The sequence below is a fragment of the Cygnus atratus genome, chromosome 10 (genome assembly GCF_013377495.2).
Source record: "Cygnus atratus isolate AKBS03 ecotype Queensland, Australia chromosome 10, CAtr_DNAZoo_HiC_assembly, whole genome shotgun sequence".
Lineage (NCBI taxonomy): Eukaryota > Metazoa > Chordata > Aves > Anseriformes > Anatidae > Cygnus > Cygnus atratus.
The window spans coordinates 9378168-9397520 of NC_066371.1; the positions used below are offsets into that span (position 1 = coordinate 9378168).

General features: G+C 43.7%; 1 protein-coding gene across 1 annotated transcript; it reads left to right on the forward strand.

Moving 5' to 3' along the window:
• Positions 1 to 312: 312 nt before the first annotated feature.
• On the forward strand, positions 313 to 18366 carry ACOX2 (acyl-CoA oxidase 2). The gene is made up of 15 exons (XM_035546892.2): positions 313 to 402; positions 1210 to 1383; positions 2365 to 2527; positions 4747 to 4898; positions 5362 to 5469; positions 6609 to 6728; positions 7169 to 7284; positions 7694 to 7866; positions 9208 to 9370; positions 10050 to 10240; positions 11507 to 11668; positions 12626 to 12731; positions 15392 to 15609; positions 16557 to 16689; positions 17641 to 18366. Exons 2-15 carry the CDS (start codon positions 1224 to 1226, stop codon positions 17701 to 17703), a joined length of 2028 nt encoding a protein of 675 aa, XP_035402785.1. The 5' UTR covers positions 313 to 402; positions 1210 to 1223; the 3' UTR covers positions 17704 to 18366.
• The last annotated feature ends 987 nt before the right edge of the window (positions 18367 to 19353 follow it).

The following is a 19353-nucleotide window of genomic DNA, read 5'->3' on the forward strand; positions in this document are numbered from 1 at the left end:
AATCAAGGAAGGTCGCTGGGATTGCAGAGGTAACAAAAAGGCCCCAAAGCAAGTGGCAAATTCCTCTCTTCATGCCAGCGTGGCTGGCTTCCCATTCAGAATAAGGGTGCTTTATGCGATTTTACAGTTTTATTTATTAAAAATGTATATATATAAAGACACTGGGACAAGGGCAGGTAGCCGAGCAGCTCGTGCTGGGTACGCTCTGCTCCCACCGAGCAGAGAAGCCCCGTTACTCGCCAGGCCCAGCCCGCCGCAGCCCGGCAGCCACCGCCCCACCGACAGGGGCCGGCCCCGGCCTCGGCAACACGCCCCAAGGGGGGCGGGCGCTGCCAACCCCCGCGACGAGGGCCCTCACCCCGGGAGCGCCGGCAGCCGCGGCCGGGCAGGCCCCGAGAGCAGGTAGGGGGCGGCTGCCGCCATGGCAGGCCGCGGGCAGGGAGCGGGGCAGGCTCGGGCGGCTGAGGGGCAGGGCCCCGGCCCCGGCCCCGGCAGAGCGCGGGGTGGGAGAGGCGGTGCCAAGGCCCCAGAGATCCAACTTTTTGTAATATTGCCCCAAAAAAGCGTGGCAAGGCAGGCAGCTCTCTGCCTAGAGAAGGAACTGCTCCTCCCCATCGCATTTTTATTATTATTAACGCTTTCCCCCATAACGCTTATTATTGTTAGTAACACTCCCGCTCCTTGCTGTTATCGCTACTACTAACACCCCTGCTGCAACAGGCATTGGAAGGTCACAGCTTATACTGGGGAGGGGACGGGGCAGGGGCTGGGAATGCCGTCACCGTTAACATGTACTTGTGCAACGTGCAAGTCTGAACTCCTCTCACAACGTTGGGAAAGGACAAGGTGATGAAAATGAAGAGTTTGCTAAAAAAAAAAAAAACAACACTCATTCAACCCGCATTTTGAGCTCTCGGAGTGATCCAACCTTTCTCTTTCCACCCCTGTTGCAACAAGGACAAGGCAGTGCTTCTTTTTTTAAACCAGCATGGAAGCATGCCTGTTTGTGTACAAAGTACACTTAATCTTGCTGACTGCAGTGCTCTGCAATAGTTGCAGAAAGCAGCCCTGTGCAAGCCCTGCCCCAGGCCAGCCCACCTACCTGCACCAGCCCACAGCATGGGCCAATCCATGGGCTAAGCCCACTCTTCGCTGCACATAACACCACAGCCGATTAAACGTGTGCCAACGACTAACGAGCCCCATCAGTTCCAGACACCAGGATGGCTCTGCTGGACACCAGCAAATACGCACAGGGCTTCGGCCTCGGCAGCGTGAATCCCGACCTCGCCAGCGAGAGGCAGACGGCCTCCTTCAGCGTGGAGAGGCTGACCACCGTGCTGGACGGCGGAGCTGAGCACACGCGGGTGCGGAGGGCGGTTGGTGAGTGAGCCTTGGGGTAGCGGCTGCGGGTCAGTACCAGGGTACAACGCTCCTGCTATTTCTGCCGCTTTGCACAGTGGATTTTGTACTCCCAGGTGCTCGCTTACTGCCTTCAAAGAGAGCAGGAGCATGGAGTTAAGGTCCCCTGCATGTGTAAATCAACATGACTCCTCCACAGCCACTTTGAAGCCTTTCCCCATCCCTGTTCTCTTTCCCAATGTCTCTGCCAAGGCAGGTTAAACTGGGATACAGCAACTGAGGGTCATGCAGGTGGGCATCTGTCCCAGCACTGGGGCTAGGGGAGCTTCACAGCAACATGCATCACGCTGTGATCACAGCTGGACAACCCTTCCCGGCAAGAGGCTTGTGTGGGTGGGAAGTTCCTTGTGCAGGTGCCACACCTGAGGTGGGTGCGCCAGGGATGCTGTTTGCTTTTGTCTCTGTAATTATCATAGAATGGCTCGGGTTGGAAGGGACCTTAAAGATCAACCCTCCCGCCATAGGCAGGGATGCCACCCACTAGATCAGGTTGCTCAGGGTCTCATCTAACCTGGTCTTGAACACCTCCAGGGATAGCTACACCTGCATTATACTTTTATCAGATGAGAAAGGAACAAGGTCAGTGGAATTGCATGCTTCATGTGCATGGATTCACGATGTTCTCTTCCTGAGGCATAAAGGCACCTCCTGCACGCTGAGTGCTGGTGGGCTGTAGGGTGCTTGGTGGGGACCCTGCACCCGTTTTGCGGTGCAGTGAGCACAGCTCTGCTGCTGGCACAGGAAAACAGGAGGGGCAGCTTTGTATTGGGTTGAAGCCAGGCTCAAATATGGAGGTAAAAGAGTCGGATCTAAACCACAGGAGATGTGCCTCTCTGCCGCCCCACCAAACCCCTGGGGACAAGGCTCCATGGGGGGGGACTCTGAGGTGCTACCTGCTGTTCTCCAGCCCACAGAGATAAACTCTTCCATGTTGCTTTACAGTTGAAGCGATCGAGCGTGACCCTGTATTTAGCAGAGAACATCAGTATTTCCAAACCCAGAATGAGAGGTATGAAGCAGCAGTCAGAAAGGCCGTTCACCTCCAAAAAAAGATGCATGAGATGGGATGGAGAGAGGATGGACCTGAATTTGTATATATCTACAGGTGACTTTTTTTTTTTTTAATAAATGTACAACTTTTGGTTAAAAGGTTTGCTTGCCAACAAGAATCAGCTTGATCAAAGGTTGGGACAGGCCAACTGTCAACAGATCAAGTTTTGATACAAACATGCTGCAGGTTTTCACTTCAGCAGCATGCTTGGGTAAAGGGAAAATTGTTATATGCATCAGGGAACTTCTCAAGAAGTTCCAGATGATAGATCAGCTTGATAGATCCCAGCAGTTCACATCACCAACGTGATATATTCACTTCAGCAAGTTTTTACCTGTGCCACAGCTCTCATACTGGTCCTCAGCCATTAAGTGTTACTGTTCCAGTTATGTTACTGACTTCCAGACAAAGTTAACATTACATTTTCTTTACCTAGAAAACCGATATTGCATTAAAAACAAACAACAACAAGGAAACACCATTTATTTTATAGATAAATGGAACAAAATGCCTCACATTTTTTTCTTAACATTCTGCATGGGGTTGAGTGCCACTTTGTAATTGTTTGCCCCACCTTCTCTCCCCCTTTGCTAAATAGAGGCAGCACGCTGCTATTGGCCAGTGCACACTGCCAGTTTGGCGGGGTTGCACTGTCAGTCAGAAGGGGCAAGTTAAAAAGCCTCATTCAAAAGAGCAACGTCTGCACCTTACAAATCGTCAGTGACACTCAAAGTCACTTTCCAGTATTTCATCATATGAAAGATTATAATTCCAAGCTATGCCTCCTACAGTGATAAATGGGAAATTTCCCATCAAGAGCTCTTTTACTTGATAATTACATTCCCAATAAAAAGCACTTCTTTGCTCCTCTCTCAGAATAAAGATATTCCAAATTTTAAAAACCTCAGAAAACTCAACAGTCTGTCCTACCTATGCTTGCTGTCATCAGGCCCCCTGATGCCAAGAGCTTCAGCAGTGCCAGCCTTGTGTGATCGTATTTTGCTGTATTAAGAGCACAGGTTGCGTGGAAGGACAGCTCTTTTCTTATGAAATACAAGGCAAGCAATAACTTCTCATTGACAAAAGTCCTGGTGCTGGACAGGCTGAATCACTTACACACATTTAAAAGCCAGCTTTGAAATCACAGATACAGTAACATTATTTCTGGATGGGCTGCCGGGGGGTTATTAAGTTTATCTCTGTAAATCAAAGCAATTTCCCTTTAACTTCTTTGTTCATAGTTTTCCCCCCTTTTTCAACACAACCAATTCTCTCTCAGGTCCAGCATAAAAGAAAGCTCACAGTCATTTGTTAAAAATAAAAGCTACTTGTCTAGAAACGGATACTTCTGAGAGCACTGCAGTAAAGCCAAACTAATGAGAACAGCAGAGGCACTTATTTTTAGGTGTGAGAGCATTTGTACTCATATCTGTGAGGTGATTTAACCATATTCTGTATTCCTCATTTTCTTAGGGTTTCTTACAAAAACCAAAAAGCTTTAAGCAAATGAGTATCTGATTTGCACCATGGAAATCACTGTGCCCAAGTTGCCATAGACAGCTTCTGCAGTGGTGCTTTTTAGGATGCATGTAGCCCTATGAGCCAGCCAGATGGCAAAGGACCTGACCAGACACTAAAACAGGTGTTACAGGATGGATTTACATTTTTCCACAAGAAAACACACATCAAGTCATGCCAAAGCCCCATGAACCGCAGTATTTTGTCTCTGACAGTGACCAACAGCTAACATCTAGGCAAGAGTACAGCCAACAAGCCAACATACTTAGGTGTTTCCCCAGAATGGGAAGTAATTTAGCCTACCATGCTTTAGGGTGGGGGGCTTATTTTTTATTTTTTTTTTAGCTCAGCCTTAAAATGGGATTTCAATAATCAGGAAAAAAATTCCTGTGAAGTCAAAAAAAGATGAAGGGTTTACAGAGCTATCAGAGACGCAGGACTGATGGAGCTGGGCTGTGTGATTTAGGAGCTCAGCATCTGCTACTCAAAACAGCTAATTCCTCCAAAAGCAAGTGAAATAATGAGCTAGTGACATTTAAGCAAAGTATGTTATGAAAGAAGGAACAAAAACCAGCTTGAAAGAACGCTTTTCCTGCAATGCTGTACTGATGCTGCACGTTGTGTTGAGTATGACAATGCAGAAATCAAAATTCAGCAGGTGGTACTGCCTAGTGACTGCCACCACGTCATTGCCGCATTAATCACATCCCTGGAACTTCATCAGTGTAAAAACACCACTTGTGCCTTCTCCCCAGGGCGCTTGCAGGAGACGTGGCATTTCTCCTTCACCGTGTCTTCATGAGAAGTATTTCGGTCCTGGGCTCTGACGAACAGGTTGCCAAATGGATTCCTCTTGCCACTAAACACCAGCTCATAGGAAGTTATGCCCAGACTGAACTGGGACATGGTAAGGCTACAGGGAGATCACAGTGTTTCTGTAGGATGAAAGGCTCCAGCCCAGATTCTCAGGGGATTTGAGTTCAAGTTGTCCATGCGTCACTGAAGCGGGGTGGCTGGGGGAAAAAATGACGCCTTTGGTTGCTCAGCAAGCTGGAGATGTCTGGTTTGGGTTTTGCCAGCATGGAAAAAATAACAAGAGCTAGGGTGAAAGCTTATGGTTAGATGCCAGGCAGTCACACCAGCTCGAGGGGACAGTCACCACCAGCCAGGCTGCTCGCCAAGTACAATTTGGCTCAAGAGATCTCTGCAGGAGATGCTGTGCTGGGGGGCTGCTGTGGAATTGTTTCATGGTTTTCACCAGAAGAGTAAACCCCAAAAGCCTGATTATACACGCACCAGTTTCCAGGGAGCTTCCCCTCTCTCTAATCACCCTTGTGATACACCAGGAAATTTTTTAATTTTTTTTAAAGGAACTTATCTTCAGGGTTTGGAAACAACAGCAGTCTTTGATACCACTACACAGGAGTTTATACTGAACACACCAAAGATCTCTGCAATGAAGTGGTGGCCTGGAGACAGTAAGTACCACACGATAGTTTGGTTTTCCTCATTTGCTTCCTTCAGTTCCTCGGTCTGCCTTGCTTAAGCTCCACGTTTGAGGGCCCAGGTGCCAGCAGAGGACTTCAATAAGAGATGCAAACATCTAGAGGCAAATAAGAGATGTAAGGGCTTTGTACAAGTTTAAAGGCCAGAAGGAAGTGGCCATTATCTATTAAAGCCCTTGAAAATGCCTGCTTCTGCAGGAATCAATCTCCTCTTCTCTGTAAATAAAACTCAGATGACCAAAAGCTGCGGGCAGATAATCCCTAACAACAGGCAGTCTCTGCATGAAGAATTCAAGAGTGAAATTCCCAGCTCCCTTCAGGAAGGTGTTTCACAGGAAAAACTTAAATCAGTCAGTCCTTAATAGTTGCATCAGACACTTACCTGCTGTGTCCAGTGACTTGGTCAGCACCAACTGGGCACAACTGGGACAAGTGCCCTGCAGCCCTGGGAGGGCAGGTCTCCCAGACCTCCCAAACAAAGGAGCACAATGTGCACCCCAGGCACCCCTGCACAAGGGAACGGAGCACATCACGGTAACTGGAGGAACACAGAGACACATTTCTCTCCTTCACAGGAGGACTTGCTTAGCAGCTTGAGCATTCCCTTTTTATTTTCACCATATAGTTGTTTTTTTTCCCTTTGTCCTCTAACATTCAAGAAGTACACAGGTGCAGAGCACCACCATCATTTTGTACTTCCCATTCTTCCCTTGCAGCACCACACCTGCAGTGCCCCAGGGTCTGACAGCAACACTCCCCATACAAACCCAGCATCTCCAGTAACAACTGGAGTTATTCACAACAGACACAGACGGCACTTCCCATTCCCTCAGTAACGCGTGAACTTTTGTTATTTTTTCCCCATCTGGTGATGCAGACTCGTCATCCAGGCTTCATTATGTGACTTCTGTGAGCCAAGAGCAGCTCAGATTGCAGATTTAGGCATCCTCCAGGTTCCAGCACCTGTGGATCACACCCACCCAGACCCACGCCAGGGGTGGGTGTGACATTGGGCAACACCCAGTGCACAATTAGCACTGACTGCTGTGAACTGTGAAAGTGTTTGTACCGTGCCTTGTCTCAAGGCAATGTGGCTGTTTCTCTTCTCACAGTGGGAAGGTCAGCAACCCATACAGTGGTCTTTGCTCAGCTCTACGTCCATGGGAAGTGCTACGGCGTGCATCCCTTCATCGTGCAGATACGCAGCCTTCGGGACCATTCACTGTGCCCAGGTAAACAGTGCCACACGCTGTAGCACTTCTGCAGGTGCTCTGCCTGTTTTGTCCATAAATGTTTTCTAAAACATTGGGCCCAGTGAGAGCGAGCAGAGATGGTTATAGTTGCCAAACCACAGCCTCTTTATCTAAAGAAAGATTTATTGCATCCTTAGGCAAATCCAGAGCCCTGTTCTTAACCAGAAGCTTGGGGGCTTTGACCACTTCTGCATTAACACCTCAGTTCTTACCCCAGCCAGCACCATAGCAGTATCACGGAAACAAGCTACTACAAAGCACTCAAATGCCTGTTGCATCCCTCAGGCAAGATCAACCATGTTGAGGAAGAAGGAGAGCTGAACATGCCCTTCCTTTGGGATCCCCAGCCTGCTGCAAACTTGGGAAAAAAAGCAAAAGTTCAAGTGGAAGTAAACGGGATGTGTTTTCTTATGCTGCAGGCATAACTGCAGGAGACATTGGTCCCAAAATGAATTTTGAGCACATTGACAATGGCTACCTCATGCTCCAGAATGTGCGCATCCCCAGAGAGAACATGCTGAACAAGTTTTGTGAGGTACGTACGGCATTCAAATCACAGACTCACCAATCAGACTCTCATCACACAGCCAGAGAGACGACAGCGACCTGCCTAAATTTAGTATAAAAGTCTCCCTTTGAGGTGTATGCAAGTCTCTGAAGTTTTATCAAGGGTAGAAGTTATCTGAATCCTAAGTGAAAATCTGCAACAGGAATTCCACATTCAAAGGTTAGGGGTTGGCGGAAGATATCCAAGTCAAAAGCAGTAAGAATGTGTCTCTTCAAACAGACAGGTTTCCCCCATCACACATGGAAATATTTAGTTTTGCTCTCAGTGAAATATTTCAATGTTCATTTTATTCTACGCACAGAACTTACACAACCGTCCCTTGTAGGGAGAAGTTGCAGTATCAAAGAAGACATCTAAAATCCTCTCTCTGTTTTAGGTTCAGCCAGATGGCACCTATATAAGACATGGGTCACAGAAGATTAATTATTTCACTATGACTACAGTACGTGTTTCCCTCCTTTCAGATGAAGTTATTCTACCTCTGATGAAAGCTTGCACCATTGCCATCAGATACTCTGCAGTTCGCCGGCAGTCCAAGTTAAATCCTGGGTAATGCCATGCAAGTCTGCAGCAGTGGGAAGGGGACCTCACAGCATGTTCCACCACACCACTCTGTATTTCTACTTTTCAGCTTTCATTGGCTTATTTCCTGTCCCAGACAGGAAGACTATTACAAACATGCTCTCCTGATATTTACATTAATAAGCTTCAGTCAAAGTACAAAAGAATATGTTTACAGATTTATCTGAGATAAGTTTCATAGTTTGAATAGCTCGGCAATTTACACAGGCAACCTGTTTTTCTCAACTGGCCTCCCAATAACTCAGCAGAATCCAGACAAAGCAGACAAGTTGCTGAATTCCTATTCTATACCACCCTACTAATGGATGCAACGTTACAAAGGTTTCCAACATCTACAGTTCCAATATCCACATTTTACAACAGTGAATGTTCTTAGTCTGGTAAAAATCCCTGTAATTTTTAAATAGGTATTTTCGTTTGAGTAGATTTCAAAAATTTCCTCTTAAATCTCCTAATGAGAACATGGTTTGTTTCAAATGCAAACCAAACACAGGAACGCAGCATGCTGAATCATTATGACAACCAATTTCATCACTTGAAGTCCTAAATATTCTAAATGCAGCAGAAGCCATAAAGAACATTAAAAAAAAAAGCACAGAAAGCTTAAAATAATTAACACTCAAGTGTTTTCAAAGACACTGAGGAGTCTGACCTAGCAGAGAAGAAACTGTTTTTAATCAAACTGTGCATTCAAAAGGTAATTCTACCTGAAAGAAGATTTTCTGCTTTCTACTTGAATCAGAAGGTTGAAACAACTGACAAAAAATAAGCATAGGTGCAGCTATTAAGACAAGCTTAATTATAACCTCGTCACTTCTATTTTAGATTGATCAGAAAACAATGTCAGAGCACAGTTACCTCTGTCTGCCTTGCAGGAGCATCAGCTGCGGCTGGCATTCTCCTATCTACACCCAGAACCAGAGGATCCAGTTTGAAAACCAAAAGCTTTCCAGGGTGCAGTGCCACCACCTTGGCTACACCACCTACCAACTTGCTGCCCTTCCTCCTCTTCCTCTCCTGCAGTCTCTGTTCCCCCTCTCTGTACTGACTGATCACGCAGAGCCTTTTCCACTCTGACAGTCTGGTTCACCAACACAGAAGAAAAATCACTTTTTTCCTAGTTGGGCTTGTTTGTCTAACGGCTTAGCAAGCTGGCAGCACAGGGACGGGGAGAGCAGGGAGACTAAGCAGATGGCTGAGTCCCTCTCACGTACTGCTTCTTGGTAATGAAAAACGTTCAGGTGAACTATCTACAGTAGCTGTGCGTGTGTCCATGCTTTCCATACTTCATCACCTGTCTTCCAACAGGGAAGAAGAAGCAAAAATCCTTGACTACCAGACCCAGCAAGAGAAATTGCTGCCTCAGTTGGCAGCAGCCTATGCCTTCCATTTCATCAACAACTATCTGCACAAGCTGTTTGACAGGGGCTACAAAGAGATCCAGGAGAGGAACTTCAACTCGCTGCCAGAGGTGAGCTGCTGCAAGATCGGCTCCGACAGCTGTTTTGCACTTAACATTGCCCTTCGCATCTCTAAGTCTCAAAGTACTTTAGCAAACTGGACAAGCATTCCTTTCACCACTAGATAACAGGAGAAAGCTGAAGCACTAAAGGATGAAATGCCTTGTCCTAGGCTCACAACCAGTCAGCAACAGCATTTGCTTTACCGCCCCAAATTGTTGGCTTTGGGAATTATTGCAGAGTGCAATGTCCTTGCAAAGCATGTTTGTTTGATAAAAACATCGTTCCTGGTAGCTGGTGGTGCAAAGCATTATTTCACAACTTCATCTACAAATGCACAGGCAAAACCAAAAATGTGACTTTGCAGATACAACATACGATTTTGCAACTGGAAGCCTAAATTGAACACATGCTTCTAACAAGAGCAGCCAAAGCCACTGCTGGTTGAGAGAAACCCAAAAATGCATAAGCTGACCACACCGTGCCCAGCACGGGCATGTGTGGCATCCCAGTCAGAAACCAAGAGCCATGCTTGGGGACTGGGTGTTGCACTGGCATGCAAAGGATCTCATGCCCAGAAATTGTACAAAATCAAAAAAGAAAACTTTACCCTTTGTGAACATATTCAGAGCATTGCTTTAGAACACTTTCACCATTAATGATCTGCTTTTTTACTTGTTTTTTAAACAGCTTCATGCATCTTCTTCAGGCTTTAAAGCTATGCTTAGTCAGTACTGTACTGCAGGAGTGGAGATCTGCCTCAGGGCATGCGGAGGACATGGTTACTCTCTGCTGAGTGGACTCCCTTCCTTGTACACTAAAATACTTGCCTCTTGTATCTATGAAGGGGAGAACACAATTTTGCTCCTGCAAACTGCCAGGTAACAATTCAAATTTGTTCAGATGAAAACCTGCTCCTTAATTTATTCAGCTTCTACCACTTCTCCAAAACCAGTAAAACCAGCTACTCCTTTCTCATAGCATCCTCTAAAAATACAACTCAGGCCATAACTATTCATGTTTTCTGTCTAGTAGGCATGAAGGTGTGTGGGAATTGGATTCTCTCTTCTATTTTTGGTTTTGGGACATATGCAGGTGCTGTTCTGCATAACCTCATTTTCCTCTTAGTCTAGTAGCGCAGCAAAAGCATTGCTATACAAGCTTTGTAGTTTCTTTTTTTTAAGCAACAGATAGAACATGATATTGGTAAAGTGAGTTTGATGCAGAGAAGGCAAAGTTGATGGATACCGATTCTAGATGAGTCATGCTTCCAAGAACACCAGACTGATGATTATCCAGAGCAGATGAAACAGAAGAGAAAGAAACCACATCTGCTTGAACTTTTAATAACGTGCTTTTTTACTAGAAGGAGAAAACCAGTACACTTCTCACAGACAAAGGAGCTACCACATAGCTCTGTGCTTGCATGCATACACTTCTGCACTCATTACTGCCTTTTCTCACAGGATCAATAGCAAGGTCAGGCGAGAAGTGCTGTAACCTTTCATGGCCAGACATAGTCACACCAGGTCATAGCTGAGGTGCCAAAAAAATAGGGGAGTGGGGAATGCTCCTTGGATGCATGTTTAGCACTAGGAAAGGACCTCATGTCTGTTACTATGTGACTGAGTGTTCAAGCCACCATTAAGACTCCCAGTACTGAGTCTCAGGTTGCAAAGATGACAATATATCTAATCATAGAAGGGTTTGGGTTGGAAGGGACCTTAAAGATCATCTCATTCCAACCCCCCTGCCATGGGCACCTCCCACTTAATCAGGTTGCTCAAAGCCCCATCCAGCCTGGCCTTGAGCACTTCCAGGGATGGGGTATACTCATGCTGCTGAGGCTGCTAATAGCCACAGGAAGTTCCTTCCTTAAAAAAAAAAAAAGCATTACTACAGATTTGCTGGAGCATTTAATATAGCGAACAGGCTACCCTTGAGACCCATCACAGATCAGCTGACCACAAGTACCATGCAAAACTAAAGGTCATCACTTGTTCAGTCCCTTTTGGACCACTGATGGGATGGGTCACACCTCTCTGCTTCTCACCCAATCAAGGGAAGCCCCACTCTACTTTTTGCATGTCCATTTGCTGTATGGAGATCATGACAGTGGACTGTTCTGATTTTTACGCTCTTCCCAGGTTCCTGATTAAGTGCTTCGCAGCAGCTAGTGCTGGCCAGCCCGTTCCACAATCTGTCACTTATCTGGCTGCAGTGAAACCTGGCAAGTGTCCAGCCAAGAACAAGTTGGATTTTCTCAATCCAGACATTTATGTGGAGGCCTACCAACACACAGCAATCAGGTCGGTACAAAGGACGGGAGAGAAGGTTTCTCTGTTTGACAGCAGAAATGTGTTAAGAGCTCAGCTTCTTCATTGATTTAAAGAGAGGTAGAATAACAAATTCCACAAGAATTGGCACCATCTGCTCCTGAAAAAGAAAAGGAAGCCTTAACCCCTCAGACAGGTTTAACAGCCATGTCAAATGTTTAATATGAAACTTTCATGTTCAGAACACCAAAAGTTTCTTAGCCATGTGCTACATAAAAACTATATTCCAGAGAGTTGATTCTGTACAAAGCTGATGACACCATTCAAGTAAATCCCAGACCACATCACTGAGTTGTCATCCAGTAACACCTTTAGGCAATTGGACCTTGTGCAGTCCTATACAGTAAGTTAAAATTTCACGTACCTGACAAAATGGCATTTGTGTTCAATTAATACCACAGCAAACACAGAGCCTCTCATTCTGTCTGTAGCCTTTCAACTACTCATTCAGCTATTCAATTAAAAATGGTATCGCACATTAGTATTATGGGTCATATAGGTGTCATCTTTGAAAGTAAAGTAAACAGATAAGCAATCCCACTGTCATTCAAACTGGTATAAAAACACAGTCATTCTCTGAAAGCTTTGCTGTAAATGGGAGCAGGATTTGGATCCCTGTTTAGAAAAGCAGAGACAACATAATCTAATATTATCATTGCTCTATTTTGTTTTGCAAGCTATCCTTAAACACAACCTAAGAAAAACTCAGAAGAACTCCAGTAAGCTATAATGGAAGTTAAAAGCAGAAATCCTTTAGTACCTGGGTGGTCTGGGTGCAGATTTTGCATAATCAAACTTCTCTCAATTCAAAGGTTGAAATGCCATTTTGACATATGATCATGCACAAGTCTGAGTATGAAATGAGCGCATGTGGGCTGCTACGTTTATATACAAGTATTATGTTGTTGTTTTGTTTTTTTAAATTTCCAGATTCTTAAGCAGCACAGCAGCTAAACTACAGGACTTGATTCAGTCAGGAGTCAAAAAGCATGAAGCTTGGAACCAGTGCACGGTACAGCTGGTACAGGCTGCAAAGGTTAGCAAAATTTACATGCTTAGTTGACATTCATCACTATGATACAATATGAAATAGAAACAGCACAATTAGCCTAAAAAAGTCTCAAAATTTTTTGTTGTTTTCTGCTAGCATATAAGGGACACCACAAATGGCATCCTTGTGGTCTGCACAGCAGAAAATCATAGTAGGAAACAAATTCCTACTACGAACAAAAATTTGCATAAGCCAGGTGGAAAAAGACTAGAGGGGATAGAAGCAAAAGGGAGACAAAACACACAGTTCTGCTGCCACCAGTAGCAGAATCAGACTTCCCATGGCCTGTAATGAGAGCACACCATCTCCAATTTATGTTTAGCTTTTAATAAGAATTCATTGTTTTCGGCTTTCAGATGAAAGCCTCCCCAAAGCCACCCTACTGAAGGACGGTAGAGTTACCACAAGGGTGAAACGTGTGTTATTTCTTACATCTGCTGCACTTACAAGGAAAGATAAATGCAGGGGGAAAAATGAAAAGTTGTGATAATGCAGTGTTAATTACTGATGAAAGAAATTAAATCAGCAAAGGCAAATTAGAGGCCTAAAACCAACTCCCAGTTCACATGGGTTGGATAGGCAATCTGCACTCCTTCAGCTGAAATAGGATCAGCATTAGTTCCCCCAAGCAAGTGGTTAGTATAGAACTAAGCAGAAAAGAAAGCAAGAGGGTAAAAGGGTCCTAAATATAAATGAAAGCCAAAATCACTGATACTTCAGTATCTCCAGGAAGCAAAATTCTTTTTTAATGTGGTTAAGTGCAATTTGCCTACAATTATAGTGAAGGTCTTCCTTCCTTCCTTCACTGAGGAAAGGAATATTTTGAAACAGATCTGTGGCTTACTTTAGCTTCATTCAATTTTTAATGAAAAACATCTTGCTGTAATCTGTGGTTCAGCCAGAGCCAACCCAAATTGAAATGGACTTAGCAAGAAGCCCCTTGCAGGGAAAGAGGAACTCTACACATACTTAAACATAGCAGTATCGTCTAGATGCTCGCATAGTAGGAAATAGCCCAAGGGAACAGCCACTTTGTATTCAGTCCCTGATGAGCCAAACTCTTTCTTAGTGAAGGTGAAACTATTCCAAAACTATTAGAAGCATTGATCCTCTCATACTGATAAGCGCAGTTACTTAATCTTGCAAAACAAGAACTCACTGAGTAAGTGATCTTGTACGATGAACAATAAGAGGAGAGCTCCTTTAATCAAAGCAACATTTTTAAAATTACTTTCCCAATAATGTTTAAATGTAAATACATTTTAGTGGAATGAAACTGAAACAAAACATTCCTATTCAGAGATTACCTCCAGAAAAGACTTTCTGACCAGTGCTCCCTGTGCACAAACATTAACGAGACATTTCCTCCTCTGCTTGCTCAAATTTGTGGCCAAAGTCTCTGGAATGAAGAGAAAGAGAGACCACATTTCAGAAGAGGAATCTGGCTCTCTGATGGAGAAGGAGGAGAACCTAGGCAGGAGGCTAGACAGAAGGAAACAGTTTCCAAAGAGCTTAACATACACACAGGCCTAGCTGTTATATTTTAAGTGATAGCTGTGCTGCTAGGCTTCTCAGAAAACAGGATCCAGGCCCCCAGAGCTTCTTAGATATCTTCAGGGAGAATAAGAGTTGCCCCAAAACCTTATCTTCCCCATAGCTTTAAAACCTTGACAGCCTGCTGTCTTCTTGGGGCACTTCTGTATTTACTACTTATTCCATACCTTCTCTGGAGCCTCACCCACACTACTGCCATATGAACAACTGCCTGCCAGCTCTCAGCCAGGTGGCTCAGACACCAGTTACAGGTTTGCTGCAGACTCCACACACTCTAATTGCTTGAGTAGACACCCAGTTTCTCAGGCAGGTTCTGCAGTCCACACTGACCTCCACACTGCTTGACCATGCTGTTAGGAGGAGCTGCAACACAGGTGTGCCTTGGATACACCCACACCGGGGAGGAGAACTGTACAACGGAGGAGTGAAACCACGCAGATACCACCACCACTAACCACCCAGAGGAATGTCAACATAACAAGAGTCACCCCCTCAAACAGGTGGAGTCATCCTCTTTCACTTACTCTGGAGCTCAGCTGTGCTGAGATGGTATTTCTGCAAGTTAGCAGACACTCTGCTGCTCTCTCACCCCGAAATTATTAGTTTATTTAAAACAACAAAAGCAAGAGGTAAGTTTGGATGCTACTCCAACAGCAAGGGATGTTTTCAGAGCTGAAGCTGTATAGCCACTGAACCCAATGTACCATGAGCCCAACAGGAGTTTCTTCTGCTGTATATAACCAACATTCACTTGCTAGAAATTAACACAAGCACATTCCAGTGGGTTTCCATCATACAAACTCTTTGGAGTATTCATCACAAATATGTGAGGTACCACCATGATTTCTGAAGCAGTTTTCTAGAGTTTACAAATATCAGTGGTGACTGTTTATACCCCCCATTTCTCTCCTCTACTGTAGCAGTAAGGCATGAATGCAAAAGGCCTAGTCAATCAGCAGACAAAGAATACAGACTGGTAAACTGCCAGGGAAATGAAAAGGTTTTATATTCTTTGCTAGAATGTTTGAGTCACTTGGCCTACTTAGAAGTGTTTAGAGGTGCATTCACTGTTGATTGTATTTGTTTTCCAGGCTCACTGCCACTACATCACTGTGAAAAACTTTGTAGAGACTGTGGAAAAACTTGAGAACAAGGCTGGCATCCAGAAGATTATGAAACATCTCTGTGATCTGTTTGCATTACACGGTATCTTCTCAAACGCAGGACTCTTTCTGCATGATGGATACATATCTGGAGCTCAAATGGACATGATCACAGCGTCATACCTGGACCTCCTGGGTGTCATTCGGTGAGCCACTCTAGCTCAAGAGGAGTTACACAGCCATTCAGTTTGTCCCTGCAATAAATATAAAATGGTACTGCTGTACCTATGGCAACATTTCCAGAGTCAATTCACCTCACCCGATTTTTATTTTCATTGCCTGGCAGCATTAGAAATTCACTGAAACATCTACACAGAGCTCATTTTCACAGCAAAACAAATCTAAGGGTCCAGCTCCCCTGCAATCACTAAATTAAAGTCCTGTAAAATGAAATTGTGAGTTATAAATCAAGAAATCCTGAATATACCATTTGCGGCAGAGCAAAAGCAAGAAAATATGTAGTCAAAACAGCACTGGCAGGAAGCAGCTACAGGAACCGATCATACAGTGCAAAATCTGCTTAAGCTGCAGCTAATACAGCCTGTTGCCATTGGTGACTTGTAACTGGTACCCAAACAATTCTGACTACATTCAGATCAGATGCATCCGCTTGACACTATTTATTACTAGGTGACTTCCGAGGTATGCTAAGGTTTTAACTTACCACAATGCTCACATAGGCTTTTCCACAAAGGGCTGATCTTTTCAATGCTCAGTGTTGTTAAGAGCAGATTAACATCTGGTGCAGAGAAGTGAGCTGCTACTGTGTGTAAGGTCCTACTTAAGTGACCTGGAGAGAAACAAGAATACACCATAGCCAAGAGCTGAACGGGACTGAGCCAAACAGCAAGTATTTTCAGGATTAATCACAGAATTGAAGTGGTGATAAGCTTAAGACTTAACTCAGGGCTTTAACAGAACATGCCTCTGAGGAATCAAAACAAGCAGCATTTTCCCTATAGTCTAGGCAAAAGGAAAACCACCACAAGCATTTTAGACCAAGGAACGTGGACAACCAACATTCAGTTTATTTTCCTCCCTTACAAAGCAATACCTACTTGACTAATACGAATGCCTTTCCTCTACTCCTTAGGAAGGATGCTGTTCCACTAGTGGATGCTTTTGACTTCACAGACAAGAGCTTGAATTCTGCACTCGGCAGTTATGATGGAAACGTTTACCAACGGCTTTATGAGTGGGCTCAGAAGTCACCCACCAACCAGCAGGTACAGCTGCTGGATTACAGCCTAGCAAATTCTCTATTAGCCAGAGCAGAAATTATTTGCTTTTCTTTTAATCAAAGCTATACATATAAAAGTTAAATGGCAAAAGACCTCTTAAACCTCAGTATCTCGCTCTGAACAGTGAACTGCGATACTCCAATTATGCCACCTACGGTCTTAGCTCAGACATGCAACAGCTCGTGGGCTAGAGGGGCAACTACAATCTGGTGATGAGTTACAGGACACAAAGTACTAGAACTTGTACAAGGGAGCTGGACTGTCATGCTACCGGTGTGGTTTTTTTTTTAAGGTTATGACACTGATGTAACGTTGTACAAAATAAGCTAAAACAACAGTCTGTTTACATGGGTAATATTATGGCACAACTCTATCTAACTGCAGGGTATTTTCCATTCACTGATACTTTTACAGGTGCAATACTTAATTCTTTTAATAATATGTTTAACCAAAAAGACTATAAATGTTAAGCAAGGCAATTTTACCCTTCATCTTTAGCATTTTACTTTCACTTCTTCATTCATCCATATTGTGTAGAAATGTAAAATCCTGCATGATGCAAATGGCTATTGCTATTTGAAAACTCATTTTGCCTTAAGTGAAACTTTTACTGTTGTAATCAGCAATCCCTTTGAAAGTCTACAGCTGAACAGAAAACTTGCCTTTAGCAAACATTCAAGTTCAAGCACATTTTTTGAAGTTAAATAGTATGCTGTCCCATTTGGTATGAGAAGTACTGTGTACTGGTTATGAAGGACAGTGCACTTGATGGGGAAAGATCCTGCACATACCTGAAGTAGATTTTTTATATACGTATATACATATACATAGTCCAGTTTCTGCATTTCAGAGATCAGTCTTAAGAAGCGGGAAGAGGTTATAATTTTTTTTTCCTTAACTACCATTAATTCCATGCTGCATTCTCTTTCCAAACAGATAAGCCCAGCCTATGAAAAGTATTTGCGGCCACTTCTTCACAACAAGCTATCGAAATTATGAAGACCATGATCCAAATGAAGGGCACCCCATTCTTCCCGCTCTTTGTGCGGCAGTTCATTTCTGAAGCATCAATATTAGCTAATCAGAGATAAATCATCAGTTGCTTATTTGCAATTGCTAGAAGTATGAGACATGATTCTTAGCCAGCCAGTTGCATTTAATCAGACAGAAGCCAAACAACTGTGAATAGTACCGACTTTTATGAAGCAGTCCAGTCAGAAATAGCATTGGTTTTGCTGTTTTCTGACTGAAATGTTCAGATAGCATCAGAAACTGAACCATTTGTCTTATTCTTTTTTTAAATCTACTACATGTAGATTAAGGAAAAAAAGACGAGCTCAGCCTCAGTTTGTTTTAACTGTACAGTGTCTTCAGAAAAAAAAATACCAGCAATCTTTAGTGAAAAACCTTAGGAATGTAAAATTATGGTCCTTGGTTTCTAGGAACAACTTACTCTTTTATATCAGGAAGCGCGCTAGAAAATGCACTTGTTTCAACAATGTAAAAAGCTCTTAACTTGCTCAGCAGTTAAGTATTTCTTGCTAATGAAGATTCAGACAAAGCCGATATCAACTCCTCTCTGCAGAATTTACTTTCCCATTAATAGAGCTGCTCATACTGTCTTTTGATAGATCTTGGATTCCAATAAAGTGTATTATTTGGAATACCACTTCTCTAGTTATTATACTTCATAATTATGAAAAGCCAGGTTGTTCCGGGCCCATCATTAACTTGCTCATAAATGAAGTTTTGCAAAGAACACCTTGTGATTATAATTCAGCGACAGCTAACGCAAATATTTCTTACCATATGTTGCAGGCAGGAAACAACTATTTTTCCTGAGCTTCATCAGTTCAGCTTTTCTTTTCCACCTCTGGAAGAATGAAGCTCTTAATATCACTTGCTACAAAAGTCAAAATCCCTACAACGTATGAAGAGGGGAGACAAAACATGACAGAAGAATACACACTGAGACAAACCTGATTGAGAGGTTCCAGGCTTCACGAGCCAGCAACAGCCACAAAACTCCAGACCCCCATTTTAGGTCCCCAAAGAGCTATGGTCCACACAGCCCAGAAATCAAAGCAGTTGTGGTAATAAACACTTGTGACAAGAATGTCACAGGAGAACGTGATCCATTCAGTCAAAACAAACATCAACTCTACTCCCAACAGCATTCAAGTTAGAGCGTAACCAGAAATTCTACAAATAATGGTGACAAAGTGCCCAAGAGAAGCAGAAATGACTACATGAAATTAGGAAAGAACACAGAAACTGAGTGCCTTGAATCAAACAGCATCAGAAACAGTACTTCAGTTAAAATACAGAATCATGTATATATGATATCCACAACTATTAGATAAATCACTGAAATTGGGTAACACTGGCTAGTAGCTGCAAGTATTTAGTCTCTGTGTTCCCTCTATCCCCATCCCTGTAGTCCGTACAAATACTTGCAATCTTTCTGTTGGTCAAAGCGCATAGTTTTCCAAACATAAGATTTTTTTTCTGTAATGAGGACAGCTGGATCAACTGATTAAGATAAAAAGGAAGAAAGTATGTCAGTAATGGAGGAGAACGGAGCCCTACCAGAGCATCTGCGCTACTCTGAAGCACCAAATAACATGCTTCGGTGGTTTTATAAAGCAC

What these genes read in the sequence shown, in the direction of transcription:
- ACOX2 (XM_035546892.2), top strand. Translation starts at nt 1,224, where the DNA reads ATGGCTCTGCTGGACACCAGCAAATACGCACAGGGCTTCGGCCTCGGC. An exon ending in AGCTGGTACAGGCTGCAAAG is followed by an intron (nt 12,732 to 15,391) that starts GTTAGCAAAATT and finishes TTTGTTTTCCAG; the next exon opens with GCTCACTGCCACTACATCAC. An exon ending in AGTCACCCACCAACCAGCAG is followed by an intron (nt 16,690 to 17,640) that starts GTACAGCTGCTG and finishes CTTTCCAAACAG; the next exon opens with ATAAGCCCAGCCTATGAAAA.